Below are 20,857 nucleotides of genomic sequence, written 5' to 3'. Positions count from 1 at the left end.
ACACAACAAGAATGAACGTGTTACAAAAACGACAGTATGTTAACAATGCAGTCATATTCTACAATGAACAGACACTTGGAATGTGATAGGAGCCACTTATCCACTTTTCCAGGGGGTAAAAACTTGACAGTCTGAAGAAGAAATTCCTGACCATGGCCTTATCTGTGTGGAGTTTGCATGCTCTCCCCGTGTTTGTGTGGTTTTCTTCTGGGTGCTCCAGTTTCCTCCCACACTCCATAAACATACTAGTAGGTTAATTGGCCCTAATCTCTCTCTCTGTCTGTCTGTCTGTGTGTGTATGTTAGGGAATTTAGATTGTAAGCTCCATTGGGGCAGGGAGTGATGTGAATGAGTTTTCTGTACAGCGCTGCAGAATTATAGCGCTATATAAATAAATAGATGATGATGATGTTGCAGAAAGGCAAGCTGCACAATTCCACATATAGCCAGGTACTCATCGTTTCACAATCTAAAAAAAATCCCAGGTATCCTCCATTGAACAAATGCTAGATTACAAAAAAATACATCTAATATAAGTAATATAACATTAAGTATGTATGTATATAAGTATTAACCAGATAAATTAGGGTAACCTGCTATGAAGACTCATTTAGGATTATATATAATCCTAAAAAGGAGAATAATCATAGTGGCTCCAGTAAATACACATCAATGAGAAAAGTCATATTATTTTGAATATATTGTAGTGCAAAATTCACCAGGAGGCTTTCCCACTTCCCCAATCCTCCCAGAATGCACGCCACAAAATCTGCAGAAAAAAAGTTGCATTGCATATAAATCATTTATAGCTAAAACAGAGTGCGCAGTATTTACAAAATTTGCAGATGTTGTCATTCATTCCATGGCCTGGATCTTCTTTTCCTAGAAAGTATTATATGTTATTGCATAAAAATTATGTATTATCCACTACTCTGTCTACCAGGCCTGGCTCTTGGGGGCGCCAATGAAATCCTTCACATTTTGAAATGCTGTGCGGCGGCCACTGAGTTTACTTTCCATGGTAGCCGCACAGCTCCAGATCCATGGTGGGGGTGGGGTGATTGATCGCCGCCCCCCCGCTTTCCCCCAGTAAAAATGGGACGCACAGTGCCTCCCGCCCCTCTCCACTGAATAACTGTCGGTAGTGACATCATCTTCACGTCCCAACAGTCAGTGAGCAGCCCGGCAGAGTAGAGCAGCAGCATGAAGAAAAGGTCCAGCTGGTAAGAACCACCCTCCCGGGTGCAAAGGAGGGCGGTGTGCTGCGTGGGGACAGGGACATTTTTAAGCAGGGTCGGGGCATTATGCTGCGGGGGGGGCATTGTTAAGCAGGCGGGGGTGGTGTGCTCTGGAGGGATCATTGTTTAGCAGGGGGGACATTTTTGAGCAGGGTGGGGGCGGTGTGCTGTGGGGGGCATTGTTTAGCAGGGAGGACATTGTTTAGCAGGGGGGATATTGTTGAGCAGGGTGGGGGTGGTGTGCTGTGGGTGGTGCATTGTTGAGCATGGTGGACATTGTTGAGCAGGGGGGGACATTGTTTAGCTGAGGGACATTGTTAAGCAGGGTGGGGGCGTTGTGCTGTGGGGGGGACATTGTTAAGCGGTGAGGGCTGGTGTGCTGTAAGGGGGGATATTGTTAAGCAGGGGAGGGCCAGTGTTCTGCAAGGGGGGATATTGTTAAGCAGGGGAGGGCCAGTGTTCTGCAAGGGGGGACATTGTTAACCAGGGGGGGCGGTGTCCCAGGTGGGGGCATTGTTAACCAGGGGGGTGCTGCGGGGGCCACTTTGTGATGTGACAAAAAATTGTCTGTTGTCGGCTGATTGTGTCAAGCTTTTTGATTTCGAAACCTAACACCAGTATACCTCTCCTCTAGAAATCCTATGCTTGCCACTGGGCAGTGGAGTCTGGACAACGTTCTGCATAAAACATCACTGCATCTGGACCGCTGCTGGAGGTAAGGCTTATATACTTTTTTTTTTTTTTTTTTTTTACAAAAATGAAGTTTGGGAGGGTGTGGGAAGTGGGTATTTGGTGTGTGCTGGGGGGCGGAGGGTAGTTTGAATCTTTCCCTAGGGCGCTGAGACACCTAGCACCGGCCCTGCTGTCTACACACTTGTAGCTATTCTTAATTTGCTGGAACATATAGAGATTATAAAGTTTTACCTCTGAAAACTTTTCTCTTGCTAATTGTTAGTTGTTACCCTGTGTTACATCCCTTCACTTACCCAGTTAAATGCACCCTGGTAACTGCAGCAATTCAAATAGAGAATGGATGCAACATAGATAATATATAAAATAATATAATACATATAACTTATAGAATGTGAGGTAGAACGTAGATGAATTCTCTTCACTGTCCCAAAAGCACACCAAATACTTTTATTTGGATTTCAAATACAGTAAATTAGTAATAGGAATGTATCAGGCCAAGCAATTGGATCACGTAGGCCAGAGCAAGTATAGTTGGCCAATGTCCGCACACAAGAGTAGGTTGTGATCATTGGTAATGAATCTTGTTTGAGTCTGATTAATCCCAATCAGATGTGGATTGGATTTGTCAGTCATTTTGGGCCAACTAACACAGTGATTTGTAGCAAAAGTGGTCTTATAAATGGCCACCTGAATGGATCGCTTAAGATAAGATTCATAGCAGTTAAGGGATAGTTTAAATTGTGTTTAACATATAATAAAGAAAAGTCAAAACTGTTTTCTGTAGACAAATCTCTGCTAGTCCATAAGACTGCTCTAGTCCATATGCCGTTCAAAGATTCCAGTTTGTTGAAACACATTTTACATTTATTGTATTGGCCAAACAACTTTCCCTCTTCTTCTTTGAAATAAGTATCTGCTCTAACTGTGGAAAAATTGTATGGTGCATATTTTCTGCATGTATGAAACCTCACATGTGCAAACAAATCCCCAGATCTTTTCAGAAAATGAGCTGCAGATGAAATGACATATTCTGAGGCACCTCCCCAGGCAACAGAGAATGCACTTAGTCAATTATGAAAAATACAAGACGGAAAATGGCTATAATTGACCATCATGTTCAACATATATCTACATTCTTTGTGAGAAAAAAAAAAAGAAAATAATTCTAAAAATGTTTTATATTTTTGTTACTTGTCATTAGCATCATTAACTATATACATGTACAAATATCCAGGCAATACACTGTGATATCAACCAGTTAATTTGTTTAAGCGTGCTGACTGGCACATAACACATTTTTTTCTGTCGCTACTGCTCTACCTATCAGGGTGTAGAAATTTCTTGTGATATGATACCATCATCTCACCTCCTATCTGCCCTCTCACTCCCATACTATTTCGGTCATACTCCACCTCAGTAAAGTATCTTAGAACTCATTTTTTTCATTGAAGCCTCCTCCTAACTCCTCTGCCTTTGCTACCATCACTACTCCACACTCAGTGTCACCCTATTCGTATTTCCCCTTCCCTCTGGAATGTAAGCTCTAGTGAGCAGGGCTCTCTTTCATTGTATTTTCTTTCCAACCTTTGCACATCTAGGCCTGTGTACCCAGCCTTATTCCTCTTGCCCATCCTCCTAGACACAGGCCTACTTCATGGGGGTATAATTCTATGCTCTCTGTTAACTGGTCATTGTATAATTTTATTTTATGTAATTATGTATTATTCATAGCTGTCTGTGCTTTGAGTATTGTTGTTAAATGTGTATTCTGTTCACCCCCTATGTATGGGGCTGTGGACCACTTATGACGCCTTATATATATATATAAAACATTATAATAATATTAACCATTGTATTTTTTAGAACAACACAGTGGAAAATTGATTTGTGATGTCATGCTCCTAAATTTGCTTCCTGTCCACCAGTTTTTTCCCCAACCATAGGGCATGGTTTTGCAGGGTAACACAAGAAGATTTGCACCTATAAGAGGAGTTGGGCAGTGCAAGGCCATTATTTACTCCTAGTTTTTCAGACGCATGCAAAAAACATTAATTTTCGGAATCAAGATTGTTAAAAAAAAAGGTACTGCAGTGTACAGTGCATATGTTTCCATCATCCTTTGTGGATGAGCACCGAGCTATTTCCACTCTACAAAATGACTTGTATTTTTTAAAACTGGGAAAGGTAAATCGCAATTCACTAATTTGGACCAGCGATTCAAAGTAAATCGTAGGTAGAAAATGGGATTCACAAAACCGTGGTTCACAACTTTGGTGAATGGTGCTACAGTTAATGGTGTTACAGTTTCATGTGAATTTTAATGAACATCAAATTATTAATCAAAGTACAATGCCAGTATTAAATTGGTTATATTACACATAATTATTCAGTAGTACAGCAGGCTTGTATTATTACGCCATCTTATTTTAAAATGACCACTAAACCTGTCTGCTGGTAATTCATGCTAAAATGTGTTTTCACCTGTTAGTGTAGAAAAAGCTATCTCTGCATCATGAAAGCCTGGGAGCAATGTCATTCCTGAAATTTTGTTTTAGAGAGTTTAAAAAAAAAAACCTTTTTCATCTCCTTGCTTCCAGGCATGTCATGTATATTAAACCTGTAAATTGATATCCTTGCACCAATACAGACCAGGCACAGAGTATATAAATGAGGTTGTTCTCAAGTCTGGACACAGAGGCGTCCTGTCTCATTCACTCTCCTCATTTTTCTGCTTCTGCACATTTTTGTCTTTTCACCTTTTCTAAGCAACAATGAATCAATTTAAGCAATTTGGTGGTGGAGCCCAAAGTAAGGGGTTCAGCTCAGTCTCTGTGTCCAGAAGCGGTGGAAGCTTTGGAGGTGGTGGTGGAGCTGGTGGCGCTGGTGGAGCTGGTGGAGGCGGCTTTGGTAGCAGAAGTCTGTATAACATAGGAGGTAGAAAGACCATTTCCATCAGTACTGCAGGTGGTCAAGGATATGGAGGTGGAGCAGGAGGTTTTGGTGTAGGAGGTGGCGGTGGTGGCTTTGGTGGTGGAGCAGGAGGATTTGGCTCCTTCGGAGGTGCTGGGTTTGGTGGAGGAGGTCAAGCTGGAATTCAAGAAGTTACAATCAACCAAAGTCTTCTGGCACCATTGAATTTGGAGATTGACCCTAACATACAGAAGGTCCGAGTCCAGGAAAGAGAACAGATCAAAACTTTGAACAACAAATTTGCTTCCTTCATTGATAAGGTAAGGTTATAATGTGGTACCCTACTACTATTGTATCTATAGTGTTATATACATATTGCTCAGACTTGCGTTGTATGTAGGGTGTGGTCCAACATATGTTAACATTGATCAATCTGTATCTTATGTCCACATAGCTTCCATTAGAGCAGCTACATTGAGAGCTTTTTGGAAAAGAAATTCACAATAAAAATGTATTTTATCCCGACATAAATCTGCATGCACCAAATATTGTAATTTTATATAGGCATACTGAATATAAGCAGTATTTATACAATTGAATAAATATATTTCAATAATTCTAGAAATATAGGTTATGTGCTTAGCTTGAAAATCTAAAAAGGGTTGCTAGGGGATGATTCTACTCGGAAATAATGATCATTATTATTTTATTTAAATGCATTAGAATCAACACATTACAATATCCACATGATAAAAACAAGTGTTTTTGTTAATACTTTTTCTTATTGTTTCTATTTATTTGATTTTGCTATGTGTACTCATTCTTGTGCTGTTGTGGTGTTAATAGAAACCGACATGACATATTTGTGTGAATTGAAAATCCTTTGTAAACTTACTGAAATAGAAAATACAATTACAATACAACTGTGTATGTTTGATGCTAGGTTCGGTTCCTTGAGCAACAAAACAAGGTACTTGAAACAAAATGGAGCCTCCTGCAAGAACAAGGAGGTCAAGTCAGAGGTGGTTCTCGTAAAAGCAACGTTGAGTCTATTTTTGAAGCATACATTAGCAACCTGAGGAAACAGCTCGATGCTCTACAAAATGATAAGTACAGACTGGATGGAGAACTTAGGAACATGCAAGATTTGGTGGATGATTTTAAAAACAAGTGAGTAATGTAAATGCTAATGTCACAGATGCACACAGTTTTATTGATGGCAGATGGGTTTGAGGTGTCAAAGAATTGCGTGTCTTGCTTTAATGTTATAAAAGGTGTCCATGCGTAATATATCCTAATTGAGATGAACTTCAAACACTGTTCATTCATTTTTCAACAATGTAAACATCTTACAGTAGTTGCCTGGCAAGTCCTATTGTACAGGGAGAGGGGTGAGGGTTAGAGCCACTTCACACATGTCAGGGAAAATATACAAAACACAAATAGATAAATTTATGCTTAAATTTTCACCAGACAGCAGCAGAAATGTTAATAATGATATTTAAAAATCCTATTTTCGGTGGGGAAACAGGAATTAAAATATATTGTGTGGTGCTTTTACTTTAATGGGCTGCTCTAAGGTAGTCTATCATTTGTTACAACTAGTCTATTATTCTGTCTCCATTCTTGCACACAGATATGAAGATGAAATTAACAAGAGGACATCAGCAGAGAATGAATTTGTTGTGATCAAAAAGGTAAGTAGAGAAAAAAATAAAGCATGTCCCAATAAAAATAGTTGGTTCTCAGGGAGTGCTAAAAGTACATATTTCCCATCTTACCCAGCTGGAGAACAGGTGAATTAATTTCTGACTGACATATTTTAAAAAATCCACTACTAATTACTTTATTTGTGATCCTTTAAGGAGACACGGTAAATATGCACTGTTAGCTCTCCCGGAGGACCGGATTTGAGAAGCATTGACATGTTGTATTCTAAAGGGAATAGATCTTAGGGGTACATTTATCAAGCTGCGGGTTTGAAAAAGTGGAGTTGTTGCCTATAGCAACCAATCCGAATTTAGCTATCATTTTGTAGAATGTACTAAATAAATGAGAGCTAGAGTCTGATTGGTTGCTATAGGCAACATCTCCACTTTTTCAAACCTGTAGCTTGATTAATTTACCCCTTGATGTGTTTGTCACCAGTTTTGCAATGAGAGACAACAACGTTCTGACCTGATCACTATAAAGTACTAACCTCTTCATACTGATGTGTTGAGCTGAACACACTGAAGTTATGAATTGATCACTCTAAAGTACTTACCTGCTCATACTGATCTACTAACCTGATCACACCAAGGTTCTAACCTGTTCATACTGAAATTGTGACCTGATTATATGGTGCTCTGCTCTGTTCAATCTTAGGTTCTGGCCTGATCACACTAATTCTGTCCTCACCCTACTGAAGTTCTCAAGTGATCCTTCTTAAAATTCTACCTTCTTTATTCTTAACTTCTGACCTGATCACACTGATTCTAATGTGATCCCTCTGAGGGTCTGATCTACTCACTGTGAGATTTTGACAGGCTCACATTGAGATTATGACCTGACTACACTGAAGATCTGAATTAATCATTCTGAAGTCCTGACTTCTTCACTCTTAACTTCTGACCTGATCATTCTAAGGTTCTGGGTTGCTCCAAACTTTGAGGTTCTGAGTAGATCATTCTGAAGTATAATGTGTTTGTAAACTTTTTATTAAAGATTCTAATCTGCAAACTAGTTTTCTCCTGACATGTAGCATATTTCAATTAAAGCAAACACATCTGTCCCATTTTAAAGAATTGACTAAAGATAACTTTTTACTGTGCTGTAGGATGTTGATGCTGCCTACATGAACAAAGTGGAGCTGGAAGGCAAGGTTGATGCCTTAACTGAAGAAATCAACTTCCTCAGGGCCGTCTATGAACAAGTAATGCATACCTTATTGTTTAATTGTGCTGGTTGGTTGTTTGCCTGCATTGTCTGCACAATATTAGAATGGCCTTATTAAGGTAATTTGAATATTACCAAAGTAATGCTACATAAATTAACTTGTGAACAAGCTGAATACAAAAGAGGGTCTATATTTAAGTTATGGTATTAGTAAAATTATGGGATCCAAGTTTTCAGAACTGCAAGGTTCTGCAGGGGATAGTTTGTACAGATAAACCTAATTTTGAAAGCATTCTTCAAAATCTATGATAAAGTGATCTTCAGGGCATTGACACACTGGAATACTTTAACAATGTTACACTTCCTAAAAAAATAATTGCAACTGTATGCTCATGGTTGAACACTATAGTAAAGGCATTGGTATACATTACAGGAAATGGCTCAAATTCAAGCTCAAGTCTCAGACACCTCAGTCGTTTTATCTATGGACAACAACAGAGCTTTTGACCTGGACAGCATCATTGCTGAGGTGAAGGCTCAGTATGAAGACATCGCCAAGAGGAGCAGATCAGAAGCTGAGGCTGGTTACCAAGGCAAGGTAAAAATAGTGGTGTAATATGTAAGTGCACTCTGGGTAATATGTTAAGTACCACATAAGAGATTGATACTGAGAAACATAAATTACCAATTATTATTGGAGTAGAATGTAAGGCGAGTTATACAATTATAGTCTTCTACAGTTAGATGTTGTATAATTATTATTATTATTATTATAATTACTTTTAATATCAGGTGAAAGAACTGCAAGCTTCTGCTGGCCAACAAGGTGATGTCCTGCGCAACACCAAGAATGAGATCTCTGAGCTCAATCGCAAACTCCAGAGGCTTCGTGCTGAAATTGAAAATGTGAAAAAACAGGTACGCTAAGAGACTGGGGAAGTCATACCAAGTTGTTAAAGAGCGTATTGCAGTTATATGTCTACTTAAATGGTTGCAAGAAGGCAACTTGCCAAATTTTAAGAATGTTAGCTTAATGCAATAATTTTTTCTCACCAATTCACGTGCTGGCTGTTTGGGCTTAACCCATAACAGTAAATTAAAGTTAAGCATTTAGTAAAACTATATTAAAATAAAAACTTAAAGAGCCCATGTTACCCATGCAATGGCGATAGCCATTTGGTACGTTGAATTAATATTCATAAGAATACAGCTTATCAATTCACAAGGAATCAGCACCTGAGGATTATTATTCATGCCTCAGGAACATTTGTGATGAAATGTCTTGGTGATATCATTGATTCCAGTAAATTCATAGGATGCACTTTTCATGAATATTGGTTCAGCTCACAATATAATATATATGAAGTTGCAAAACGGTGGCCCAAATTACGAGGAGAGATGGCCAGATTGGTGAGATGCTCGGTTAATGTGGAGAAGGTGTGGAAATGCGTCATGTGTTGCTGTCACTTGCAAAAATGAGGTTTTGTGCTGTGTGACAAGATATTCAAATAGGTTCAAGAAATGGAGATTGTACATTGAGCGGTAGGGTATGTACTCACTTTACTACCCCTGGACATGGCAAAGATCAGACATTACTTTCAGTGGGATACCATTTGCATCTTCTAGGATTAAGTACAGTTTTATGCACACAAATACCAGCGTAAAAAAAATAAAAAGGTTCAATTAATTAAGAGGGTGACCCAAATGCGATAATAGCCAGAAATTTGAATTGATGCTTTCACTTTGTTGGCATACACATTTCCATCTGAAACTGAATTCATCCAAATGGTTGTACAGAGCATTTAAACAGGGGCCCTTCCCAAAGTGGAAAGTATACGTGCACCTTGTCATGCCAAATGTTGACAAGTTGTCATGTTTGCATGAAATGAACTGCAATGTATAATGTCATATTCTTTGGCTAGTTAACAAACCTTACTTTGTTAAGCAATGGGTACACTGTAACTGATCTACAATATTCTGTAGAGCATGAATGATTTCATGAATTGAAAATATCAATGTACTCTTGCAACAATTTACTTAAACTTGCACCGTTTTGTCGTATGATCTTATCAACGTATCACACCCTGACATATACCATTGTTTAAAATCCAAGCCATAAATATGTCACAAGCATATCCAGCGAAGGTCCATAATTGAGTATTTAACCGTTTTTGTTATGTTTCATGCAGAATGCTAAACTTCAGACAGCCATTGCTGAAGCAGAAGACCGTGGTGATCTTGTGCTGAAAGATGCCCATGCGAAATTGGCTGAACTGGAAGCTGCCCTACAGAGTGCCAAACAGGAGATGGCTCGCCAATTAAGAGACTACCAGGAACTGATGAATGTCAAACTGGCTCTGGATGTTGAAATTGCCACCTACAGGAAACTGCTGGAAGGAGAGGAATTCAGGTATGTTGTCAAGTTTATTGTATTGTACTGTAATATGGCTTCTTTTATCACAAGAATGAAATTCCTCTACCGAGGCTGCACGGCAGGTCATTGGCCAGTGCTTATTATTACTTTTACAAAGGTTAAATGGAACTGAATTTCAACTACTGTACTCAATGATGAAACCACCATTACAAATGTCTAATTACATCACCAAATCAAAAAGAAAGTTGTCAGCGCTTATCCTTTAAACTGCATATCTGTGTGTGTCTAGCAAAATGAAAACATGAGGTATTAGTTTATATTTTGATCAAAAGACTTAAGCCTGCATCCCAACGTCAAGGGCACCGCATTATATGCAGGTCCTACACTGACCTATATGCTTTAAACATCATTAAAATGCAATTAAAATCAGATGCATTCATCTCCCAGATATAGGGGTTTACATCTAGCAAGGGCTGGCTTGTGAGCCACACCCAAATGTGCCTTAAATAGGCTTAATGGACAGCTGCTATGACAAAAAGGCAATATTTTAAAACAAAACCAGAGAAAAATAAGCCCGCACTCGGTATATCCCACATTATATATGGCACCAGCTGCTTGGCAATAAGCCCATGCTCGGTATATCCCATATTGTATGTGGTACCAGCTGCGTGGCAATATAAATGCCCATATATGTATACAAAATAAAAAGACAGTTGTCAGCGCTTATCATCACCAAATCAACTTACTGTATGAATCAAAATTACATTGTCACAAACGTACTCTTCATTTTCTACCTATCTACTCTATTGAAAGAAACATATTTAATTAGTATATTTGGTCATTTAAAATATATTACAATAAAATGAGATTACACTACAAGTTTATATTTCATTCACTTTGTGGGACGTTATATTTCAATCTTCAATCAAATATGCCAGTTAACTTAAAATTAATTCTATATAACCTTTACAGTAAATAGTAATGTACATATTAATCTCTTCATTGTATTTTATAACTGAGTCTTTTTTTCCCTATAAATTTCAGGTTGGGTTCAGAGAGCAATGTCAGCATCTGTAAGTATTGTGTGTTATAACACATTTTGTCATACGATTCTAGTTTTTAGATTGTAGCAGTGATGCTCAAAAAATTTCAAACCGTTTTGAAATTTGATTGAATTTCACCTGTAAAATGGACACAAACCAATTGAGTCCTCTTCAAATTAAGGGTTTTTAAATGTTCACCATTTGCAGTTTGAATTCAACGTTCACAAGTTGCATTTGCTGAGGTTTGTCGTTCACTTTCGAGAGTATTAAACACTATTTACATAATATTTTCAAAAATACAAAAGTATTTTAAAAAATTTTAATTTGAGTTGGGAACACTAAAGTGTTAAAAGTTCATTATTCACTTTCAAGATTCACTGTTCGCAATGTAAAAACATTAACATGTATCAATTTAGGATAAAATGTGGTTGAGTTGGTCGCACACATATGCACCGACTTGAACGTGTGCACACCGACTTGAACATAATTGAACATTCTTGACCATGTTTGACTTTCTTAAATGTAGCTTTATTTTTTTTAATCGAATAAGAATTTTAAAAATTTTGATGAGTTTTCAAATGTTTGTACCGAATTGACGATCAAATGGACACAGACTTGTGTCTATGTCTGAATGGTCTAGGTCTAGGTCTATAAGGCTACTGTACTGCCCTTCCTGTCACGCGTCAACTATGTATATAAGTCTGTGAACAAAACACTAAGGGGTAAATGTATCAAGCTGCGAGTTTCTGGTGGGTTTGAAAAGTGGAGATGTTGCCTATAGCAACCAATTAGATTCTAGTTATCATTTATTTAGTACATTCTACAAAATGATAGCTAGAATCTGATTGGTTGCTATAGGCAACATCTCCAATTTTCAAACCCGACTGAAATTTGCAGCTTGATACATTTACCCCTTAATGTTAACATAGGACAGGGTTGGCTAACCTGTGACATTCCAGGTGTTGTGAAACCACAAGTCCCAGCATGCTTTGGCAATATATATAGCAGATTATTGCTGGAAGGGTTTCACAACACCTGGAGTTTCACAGGTTAGCCAACACTGACATAGGATATAGCAATTAGTTATCTAAATATGTGCTTAGGGGCACTACATGAAAGATGGCATACAATAATTTGTTGTCTCAGCGCCACCAATATTTTTCAATATCTATTTATGATGTCTCATATCTGGAATAGCTACCATGTAAAATTGTCCCTCTACGTGGTTTCTGTAAATATAATAATCTGACATATTATATAATCCACTCCTGTACTGTAAATTATATTAAAAGCCTCCAAGCAGTTCTGTGATTGTATAAAAGAATGAGGCTAGTGCTCTTTCATAGAGGTCACAGAAGTAAACCTGTCTACTAATATCCATAATAATTTACAGTAAGTACATTGGGGGGGGGGTAGTTACATTATTCCCTATAATAAAAGTTATCCTAATGAACACTGACTGTGATGACATAAGAACTCACTGATTATAAGCATTGACAATCAGAGTTCCTTGTTTATATAGATGGTCTTTACAGACATTTATACAAATATTGTCATCACTTGTGTATTATACAAGACTAATCTATAGTGTTGCAGGATTGTTGTCTCTTTGCAATTACATAATAATAATGATAATAATATGGAAAAATAAACAATTCTAACACTACTTCATTTATTGATACATCAGTAGTCGCTATTTAAATTTCTGCTTTTAATTGCATGTGATGAAACATATTAAAAATGTTAATATTAATGTATTATTTGAGAACAAGTAATTAACACTTCTGTTTTTCACAGCTATAATCAGTGGAAAGACATCTATTGGAGGTGGAGGTGGAGGTGGTGGCGGAGGAAGTGGTGGAGCAGGAGGAAGCTACAGCTTTAGCTCTGGAGGAGGAGGAGGGTCTTCTGGAGGCTTCTTTGGAGGAGGAGGAGGAGGTGGTGGATTCAGCTCTTCTAGCTCCTCAGGATTTGCCATGTCATCCGGTGGTGGTGGCGGCGGTGGGAGATATGTATCCAGCCAATTAAGCTACAGAAATTAAATCTGAGATTTTTCACTTTTATAAAAACCCCTTAAACCTTCTGCTTAAAAATATACTGAATTCTAAAAATATTGTCAGAGAATTCTCTATTGGCAAATCTACTTTTATATTCATTTAAATGAATCAGTAAGGCTTATTTCAGAATGCCTCTTTAAATCTTTACTTGCTGCCAAAGCTATGTAGATCCAAACAGCTGCTCTGGAAGATAGAGCCAAGGCTATGTTTGCAGTTTAGCTTTACCCTGCATGCTTATACTATACTATCAATTACTTTGCAGATTTGACTTAAAATTTCCTTTGGAGGAAACATATTGGTTAAAACAAATTTTAAAAACCATTTCTTTGCTGGCCTCTGAATATTGCTACCTTGTGGATGGGCCTACCTAAGTCTGACAATAATTCACGCCCACTGCCCACTGAGGTTTTTAATTAGAGCTAGGAGTAAATCCAGCGAGAAGGTTACAATTTTTGCACCTTGGCAAAACCATGTTGTACTGCAGGGGGGGCACATTTAAAATATCTGGACAGATTTAGAGTTGAACTGTCCAGTATTTGCAAAAGCAGGCAGCATTTTCCCTGCATGCAATAAAAAGTAAAATTGCATTTGCACCCTTTTCAACATGATTTGTCCAGGTGAACTCTGTTGCTGGAATTGCTCTAAGTCAGGCATGATTTGTGTCATCACAACCCACCTGGACCCACCTTATGAGAGAATACCTGCTCTGTGATGTCTCCCTCTAATTCTAGTTTCTCCTCACAGATTCTGGGAGAGTAAACAAATATGAGCTAACTGGTGATAACCATTTGAATGTTTACAGCAACTATGTGTTTCTTAAAATGAATAAAGGAAGTTCTTTCATACATATAAACCTATTGATGTCTTCACTGTCTAGAAAAGCTTGACAACTTTCCAATATCGGCCTCTGAGAGATCCCAGGGGGAGGTGGGTGTATGGCTAGGGGAATAGTGTCATTTTTGGCCACGCCCCCAAAATGACGCAATTCCCATAGAATCGCGTCATAGAGGTTCCAAATCCTGCCCACTTTACTAGGAAGTGGGTAGATGCGGGAGAATGCCCTACACTTCCGGGAGTCTCACTGACATTCCTGGAGAGTGAGCAAGTATGTAAAAAAAGTAAATCTCACCAGTTATTGGTACTCAATAATCGAGTAGATAAATAGAAATTTACTGTAGGTTATACATGATTCACCAAAGTGACTGCTTTACAATCTGGTGTAGTTGTAATTAATTAAGGTTTTCCTGAAATCTGGCCTATGTTAGGACTTCAAAGCCCAGTAATATGTAGCCCTGTGCTAGATAAAATATCTGTGTTCAAATTACATGCTAATAAAGTTTGTTGTAAGAAACTACTTTGCAGCCTAGACAATGCTAGCCAAAATGTCTGAAAATATATATGGAGAATGCCTTATACCTGGAGACCTTCAATGTTACAGTTCATAATTCATATCAGAAGGAGTAGAATTACTGGCTGCAAGTTTGCAAAAACATTAATTCAAGGTGTGCACCTTTTTTTATATCCTTATGTTCTGATTTTTTCTCTCAAATAAACAACAATAGTACTATCCCTTATTTTGCTGTCTTTCCATGCTTATAATAGGTGCAATTTGCAAAACCAGGCAAAAAAAATTTTTTTTTAGAAAGTTATGTATAGGTAAGGGGTGAACACAGATTTTCTCATTTTTTGGCTAGCTGTTCTTTCATGAATTCTTTATGCTTTATTTCCTAGGCCCGTTATTTCCTATTCCTTGCAATACATAAGGCTGCAGTTTCAGTCCAAAGGGAACATTTAATATATAATGATCCGCCTTGATGTTCGTGAGGGGTTCCACAGTGGGAGGTCCACCTGGAGGCTGCAGTTATTCACGGGCTGTTGGTGGGCAAGAGAGGTAGTATTTTGTAGTAGGAAATGTGTAAATGGAGAGTAGAGATTCTTATACATATCCAGACATTTGGAGAGAAAGTGAGGTAGCTGGGCTTAAAGCAGATGGAGAAAAGAAATGTGCAGTTCAGTAGCTGGAGAATATCTGCCACTCAGCAGAGGCACAGATCAGGCAAGAATGCCACACTGGTTACCACAGATTGAGTTGGAGACTCCATTGGTATTGCTGTGGGGTTGGCGCAGGTTGAACCAGCTTGTTTGAACAGGCCGAGGATCGCGCCATAGGTGAGATGGAGCCCTGTATTGGTGAGGTTTTGATGTGTATTGCACAAGGTAGGGGTAGAAGTTAAACTAGTTTGTGGTGTAGTAGGCAGTGAGAGGTGATGGACAATGAAGACCACAAAATAGGTCAGTCATCAGCATCACACAAATGGGTTACTGTTCAATCAAGGATCTAGAGTGGTCTCCTCATCTGTCGACAGATCCGGATGTGCGGATTCAAGACAGATGAGAAGGCAGAAGGGGAGGGATCCCTGTGAGCAGTGGGGAAAGCAGACAGGCTGCAGGAAGGCAATAAGGCATGATGAAATGTAGGCTGCAAGGATAGCAGCATGTAGACACAGCCAAGTGATTACAGAGTGACCTGCCGTGAAAATCAGTCAAATGTATATGCCCAGGGAATGAGTGCAGGTGCTCCTCTCATCTTGACTCAATGGCCTAGACATCACATCTAGCCAATGGATAGATTAGCCTGAATTGACAATCGTTCTGGGCACCAACGGCAGTGGGAGAAGTGGCGATATGGCATACTGCCATATACTGGCCAACTTCGACCTCTGGTCCATAATATATGTTTTAGATGTTATGAAAATATCATTTTTAGCTTCTTTAGCTAACATAATTAAAACTGATTGCAATAAGAAACACAGTGTGGTGCATCTAGTATGGTCACCATCTATTGTTACTTTTCTTTGATGGACAGTGCATTGGATAGAAACTTATCAGACTTTGGGATGCACAGTGTGGGTGTGTGGAGGGTGGGTGAGAAGTAATAGCGCTGACTTTATGAGTACAATGTTATTTGCAGTTGTAAATGTGGAACAAGTTTATAAAATGCTTAACTTTTGATGTTTTTACCTTAAATAACCTCAATTACCCTATTAACATTCTATTAACACTCTGCTATAAATAATTGACGCCAAGACATAATTGTGGCTGTAAAAGGAGTTTATTTAGCAACAAACACTGTATGGAGGAGGAGAAAACAAAAAAATCTGAATATCCCCACACAGGATATTTGCCCTCTGGATATAAATCAATCTGGGTAACACTCATTTATCCTTAACATTACCTTAGCCACCGACTGCACAGTGTTATCCGGCAAAATAAAAACAAAACATCCTGGACATCTAAAAAACACAACCATAGAGACCAACCTATGAATCGTCTTAAAAAACAGATTGGCACTTACCAATGAAAAACCAGCATCAGGGCCTAGAAAATCAAACAGCAGCCCCATCAGACGAGCAGGGCCTGATGACCTGTGCCAATGATCCAGCAAAGACAAGGAGGGTGGAAGGGCAACTTTGAAAATGGAAGCGCTGAGTGCAAATAGATATGGCTACCAAATGATAAATATAAAAAACGTAACTATCTTATCTGTTATATAAAATACACAGTAAAAATAGCAATAATGTGCATGAATAATTCAAGGGTATTGCTCATAACCTCTCCTTAGTCACTGCTGAATTAATTCTTCAAGTATAGAATATAGCACCAATCACAATCTTATTTTTTACAGACTCACTTAGAAGCAAGAATATAACAGAAGCATACCAGTGTAAAACAGGGATTAGCTGTCAAAGTCATTGTTACTGAATACACATTAGATTTGCAGCAAAAAAGATAATAGGAGATGATGTTAGTTTGTGGTCATAATTACATCATTACCTGGAATGATTCTGTGGGTGTCCACTTTCATCTCTAGTAATGTAGTTGTATCTCTTCCAGATAGATGCACTTTTGTATAGATTCTTCTACATAAACTAATGTATACGAATATGTAATACAATGATAATGAAATTCAGAGGTAAATAAATATTTGAACATATATCTTTTTCCTGATTTAACAATACCTTTTTAATAAGCTACGTTTGCTGCAGACATTATATGCTTTTAGTGGAACCACATATGCCAGACATGCAGGTCATCGTTTTCTACCTGAAATTCTGCAAACCTGTTTTCTGTATGTGTAAAATAAATAGAGTAGTTTATTGTTTCCTTTGCGCCACCATTCTCTCCAAGCAGGGCCATCTTAACGACATTATGGGCCCCCGGGCAAAGCAGTGCACCGGGGACCCTATATATATATATATATATAATGGGCCACCTGACCTGACCAACTGTTCTGAACGGTCAGGTGACTGCAAAAGGTCAGTTTTTTATTGTAAAATAAAAGAACTGCGCACTAACCAAATGGTAATCTATGAAGGGGCTAGGTAGTAAGCAGGATAACCTTAACCTGCCAAATAGCAAATATACAATACATAAACCAGCGCTAAAACATATAAAAAGCTAAATATTATAAGTTAATAAAAATTGTGCCGGTTGAAAATTGTAAGCCGATAAAAATATAGTGTGAATTGGGGATAAATTCAATTTGTTAGTAACATGATGATTCCTAAATAACAGAATCTATTAGGAATAATGTTAATAGTATAATATCAAAAAGGACAATTTATTCATATTAGCACAATGATATATGCCCAAGGTAATAATAACATAAAAATCAACCATGTGGAAATAAAATAAAATCAAGGACATTGAATTATATAAAAAAATAAAGATAACATAATGTAAACATAAACCACAGTCCAATGATATCCTAAAGTGGATTCCTATCTAATGAATAGAAAAACCATCCATATCTGTGCATGCCAGGTATAAAGAAAAAAGTAAAGCTTTTAAAAAAGGGACTCGAGTGAAATGTGTCACGATCTGCCTACAGCTTATGCATTACATGCTGCCTTGCATGGCAGCTCCTGTCTTTTTGTCCTCATTATTGTATTTGTATTGGCAGTACCTCCATTCACCAGAGGTGCTGCTATTGTGCCTTATTGTGTGCATTAGGGGTTAACCTTCATGTTCACCAATTATCCCATGCACCTGGGTGTGGTTTTCCCTTTATATACCTGTCACTCCTAGCACACATTGCTGGTTATTGTTGTCCCATCCTGTGATGTCATATCCTTGTTGCAACCTGTGGATTCTTCCTCCTGCCTTGCTCCTCTGGTTTATGCCTGCATGGAATCTGTTCATACCTCCTGCTTCCCTGCATTAGCTGTTTACCTGCTGGTTTCTGAACATTCGTATTATTTCCTGCATCAGCTTGCACCTGGTATTTACTACTGCTCTCGATTACCTGCTATTTATACTTTTCTGCAAATAAACAGAGTGTTTTCACCATATTCGTGACTCCTAGCTGTACTCTTGTTTGTAACCGTGACAGTATAACCAGCCTACTAGACAACTTTGGAGTCAGGTGAAAGTTTTGTTTTATTCTGGGACCTTTTTTCTGCAATCAAGTTTTCATTTGTTTTTTGCAACATGTCTGTTTCACCAATCATGGAATTGCCACGGCTACAAACTTTACAGATGGACATTATATTGCTACGTTCTCAGCTTGCTAGATTTTCCTCTTTACTTGTGGACCCACTCAGGAGACTGTCAGATTCTGTCTCTCTTAATTCAGAAGCTGCTGAGCTGTCTCAATCCACCTTCTCTGCTGATGAACCTGTGCAAACAGCACCTCTTAAAAGTACTTCTACAAATTTGCTGTTTTCTATGAACTATGGGGTAACAAATTCCCAGTACACAAGTGGTCCACGCCCACATCTGACCGAAGAGGAACGGCGGCGCAGGATAACATACAAGTTGTGTCTCTACTGTGCCAGTAATGCACATTTCTTGCAGGACTGTCCTGTCCGTAGACCACGTCAGCTTACTGAACCATCTTCTGTTATTTCCTCTCCGCATTCCAAAATTGTTTATGCTCCACCATTTCTGTTCTCTGGGAAGAGACCCAATCTGCCAGCTCCAGCCGCCTCTCCTGAGGCGCCAGCTCCAGCCGCCTGTCCTGAGGTGCCAGCTCCAGCCGCCTGTCCTGAGGCGCCAGCTCCAGCAGCCTGTCCTGAGGCGCCAGCTCCAGCCGACAGTCCTGAGGCGCCAGCTCCAGCTGCCTGTCCCGAGGCGCCAGCCTCTGTCTCCTGTGCCGAGGTGCCAGCCTCTGTCTCCTGTGCCGAGGTGCCAGCCTCTGTCTCCTGTGCCGAGGTGCCAGCTTCTGTCTCCTGTACCGAGGTGCCAGCCTCTGTCTCCTGTGCCGAGGTGCCAGCCTCTGTCTCCTGTGCCGAGGTGTTAGCATCTGCCTCCAGCTCTGAGGTTACATCATCTGCCTCCAGCTTGGAGCCTGCTGCCACTGTGTCCAGTCCTGAGCCTGCTGCCACTGTGTCCGGTCCTGAGTCTCCTGCCACTGTGTCCGGTCCTGAGTCTCCTGCCACTGTGTCCGGTCCTGAGTCTCCTGCCACTGTGTCCGGTCCTGAGTCTCCTGCCATTGTGTCCGGTCCTGAGTCTCCTGCCGCTGCCTCCAGTTCCGAGTCTTCAGCCGCTGCCTCTGTTCCTGAGCTCCAGTCTGCTCCAGAGGGGGCGCTGCCCTTCCAATCTGCTCCAGAGGGGGCGCTGCCCTTCCAGTCTGCTTCAGAGGGGGCGCTGCCCTTCCAGTCTGCTTCAGAGGGGGCGCTGCCCTTCCAGTCTGCTCCAGAGGGGGCGCTGCCCTTAAAGACCGCTCCAGAGGGGGCGCTGCCCTTAAAGACCGCTCCAGAGGGGGCGCTGCCCTTACAGTCTGCTCCAGAGGGGGAGCTGCCCTTCCAGTCTGCTCCAGAGTGGGAGCTGCCCTTCCAGTCTGCTCCAGAGTGGGAGCTGCCCTTCCAGTCTGCTCCAGAGGGGGCGCTGCCCTTCCAGTCTGCTCCAGAGGGGGCGCTGCCCTTAAAGACTGCTCCAGAGGGGGCGCTGCCCTTAAAGACCGCTCCAGAGGGGGCGCTGCCCTTACAGTCTGCTCCAGAGGGGGCACTGCCCTTACAGTCCGCTCCAGAGGGGGCGCTGCCCTTACAATCCGCTCCAGATGGGGCGCTGCCCTTACAGTCCGCTCCAGAGGGGGCGCTGCCCTTCCAGTCTGCTTCAGAGGGGGCGCTGCCCTTCCAATCTGCTCCAGAGGGGGCGCTGCCCTTCCAGTCTGCTTCAGAGGGGGCGCTGCCCTTCCAGTCTGCTTCAGAGGGGGCGCTGCCCTTCCAGTCTGCTCCAGAGGGGGCGCTGCCCTTAAAGACCGCTCCAGAGGGGGCGCTGCCCTTAAAGACCGCTCCAGAGGGGGCGCTGCCCTTACAGTCTGCTCCAGAGGGGGAGCTGCCCTTCCAGTCTGCTCCAGAGTGGGAGCTGCCCTTCCAGTCTGCTCCAGAGTGGGAGCTGCCCTTCCAGTCTGCTCCAGAGGGGGCGCTGCCCTTCCAGTCTGCTCCAGAGGGGGCGCTGCCCTTAAAGACTGCTCCAGAGGGGGCGCTGCCCTTAAAGACCGCTCCAGAGGGGGCGCTGCCCTTACAGTCTGCTCCAGAGGGGGCACTGCCCTTACAGTCCGCTCCAGAGGGGGCGCTGCCCTTACAATCCGCTCCAGATGGGGCGCTGCCCTTACAGTCCGCTCCAGAGGGGGCGCTGCCCTTACATTCCGCTCCAGAGGTG

At 40.6% G+C, this 20,857-nt stretch overlaps 1 protein-coding gene across 1 annotated transcript; it reads left to right on the top strand.

Annotated features, from left to right (window-relative positions):
* The first annotated feature begins 4,641 nt into the window (after nt 1-4,641).
* Nucleotides 4,642-14,711, top strand: LOC142141056 (keratin, type II cytoskeletal cochleal-like). Its single transcript, XM_075199141.1, has 9 exons — nt 4,642-5,161; nt 5,785-6,011; nt 6,478-6,538; nt 7,660-7,755; nt 8,152-8,316; nt 8,511-8,636; nt 9,908-10,128; nt 11,137-11,165; nt 12,933-14,711. The coding sequence occupies exons 1-9, from the start codon at nt 4,703-4,705 to the stop codon at nt 13,175-13,177; spliced, it is 1,629 nt and encodes a 542-aa protein (XP_075055242.1). The 5' UTR covers nt 4,642-4,702; the 3' UTR covers nt 13,178-14,711.
* The last annotated feature ends 6,146 nt before the right edge of the window (nt 14,712-20,857 follow it).

The sequence above is a fragment of the Mixophyes fleayi genome, chromosome 2 (genome assembly GCF_038048845.1).
Source record: "Mixophyes fleayi isolate aMixFle1 chromosome 2, aMixFle1.hap1, whole genome shotgun sequence".
Taxonomy (NCBI): domain Eukaryota; kingdom Metazoa; phylum Chordata; class Amphibia; order Anura; family Limnodynastidae; genus Mixophyes; species Mixophyes fleayi.
The sequence above is the reverse complement of the archived record's forward strand: the minus strand, read 5'-3'. Positions and strand labels throughout refer to the sequence as shown.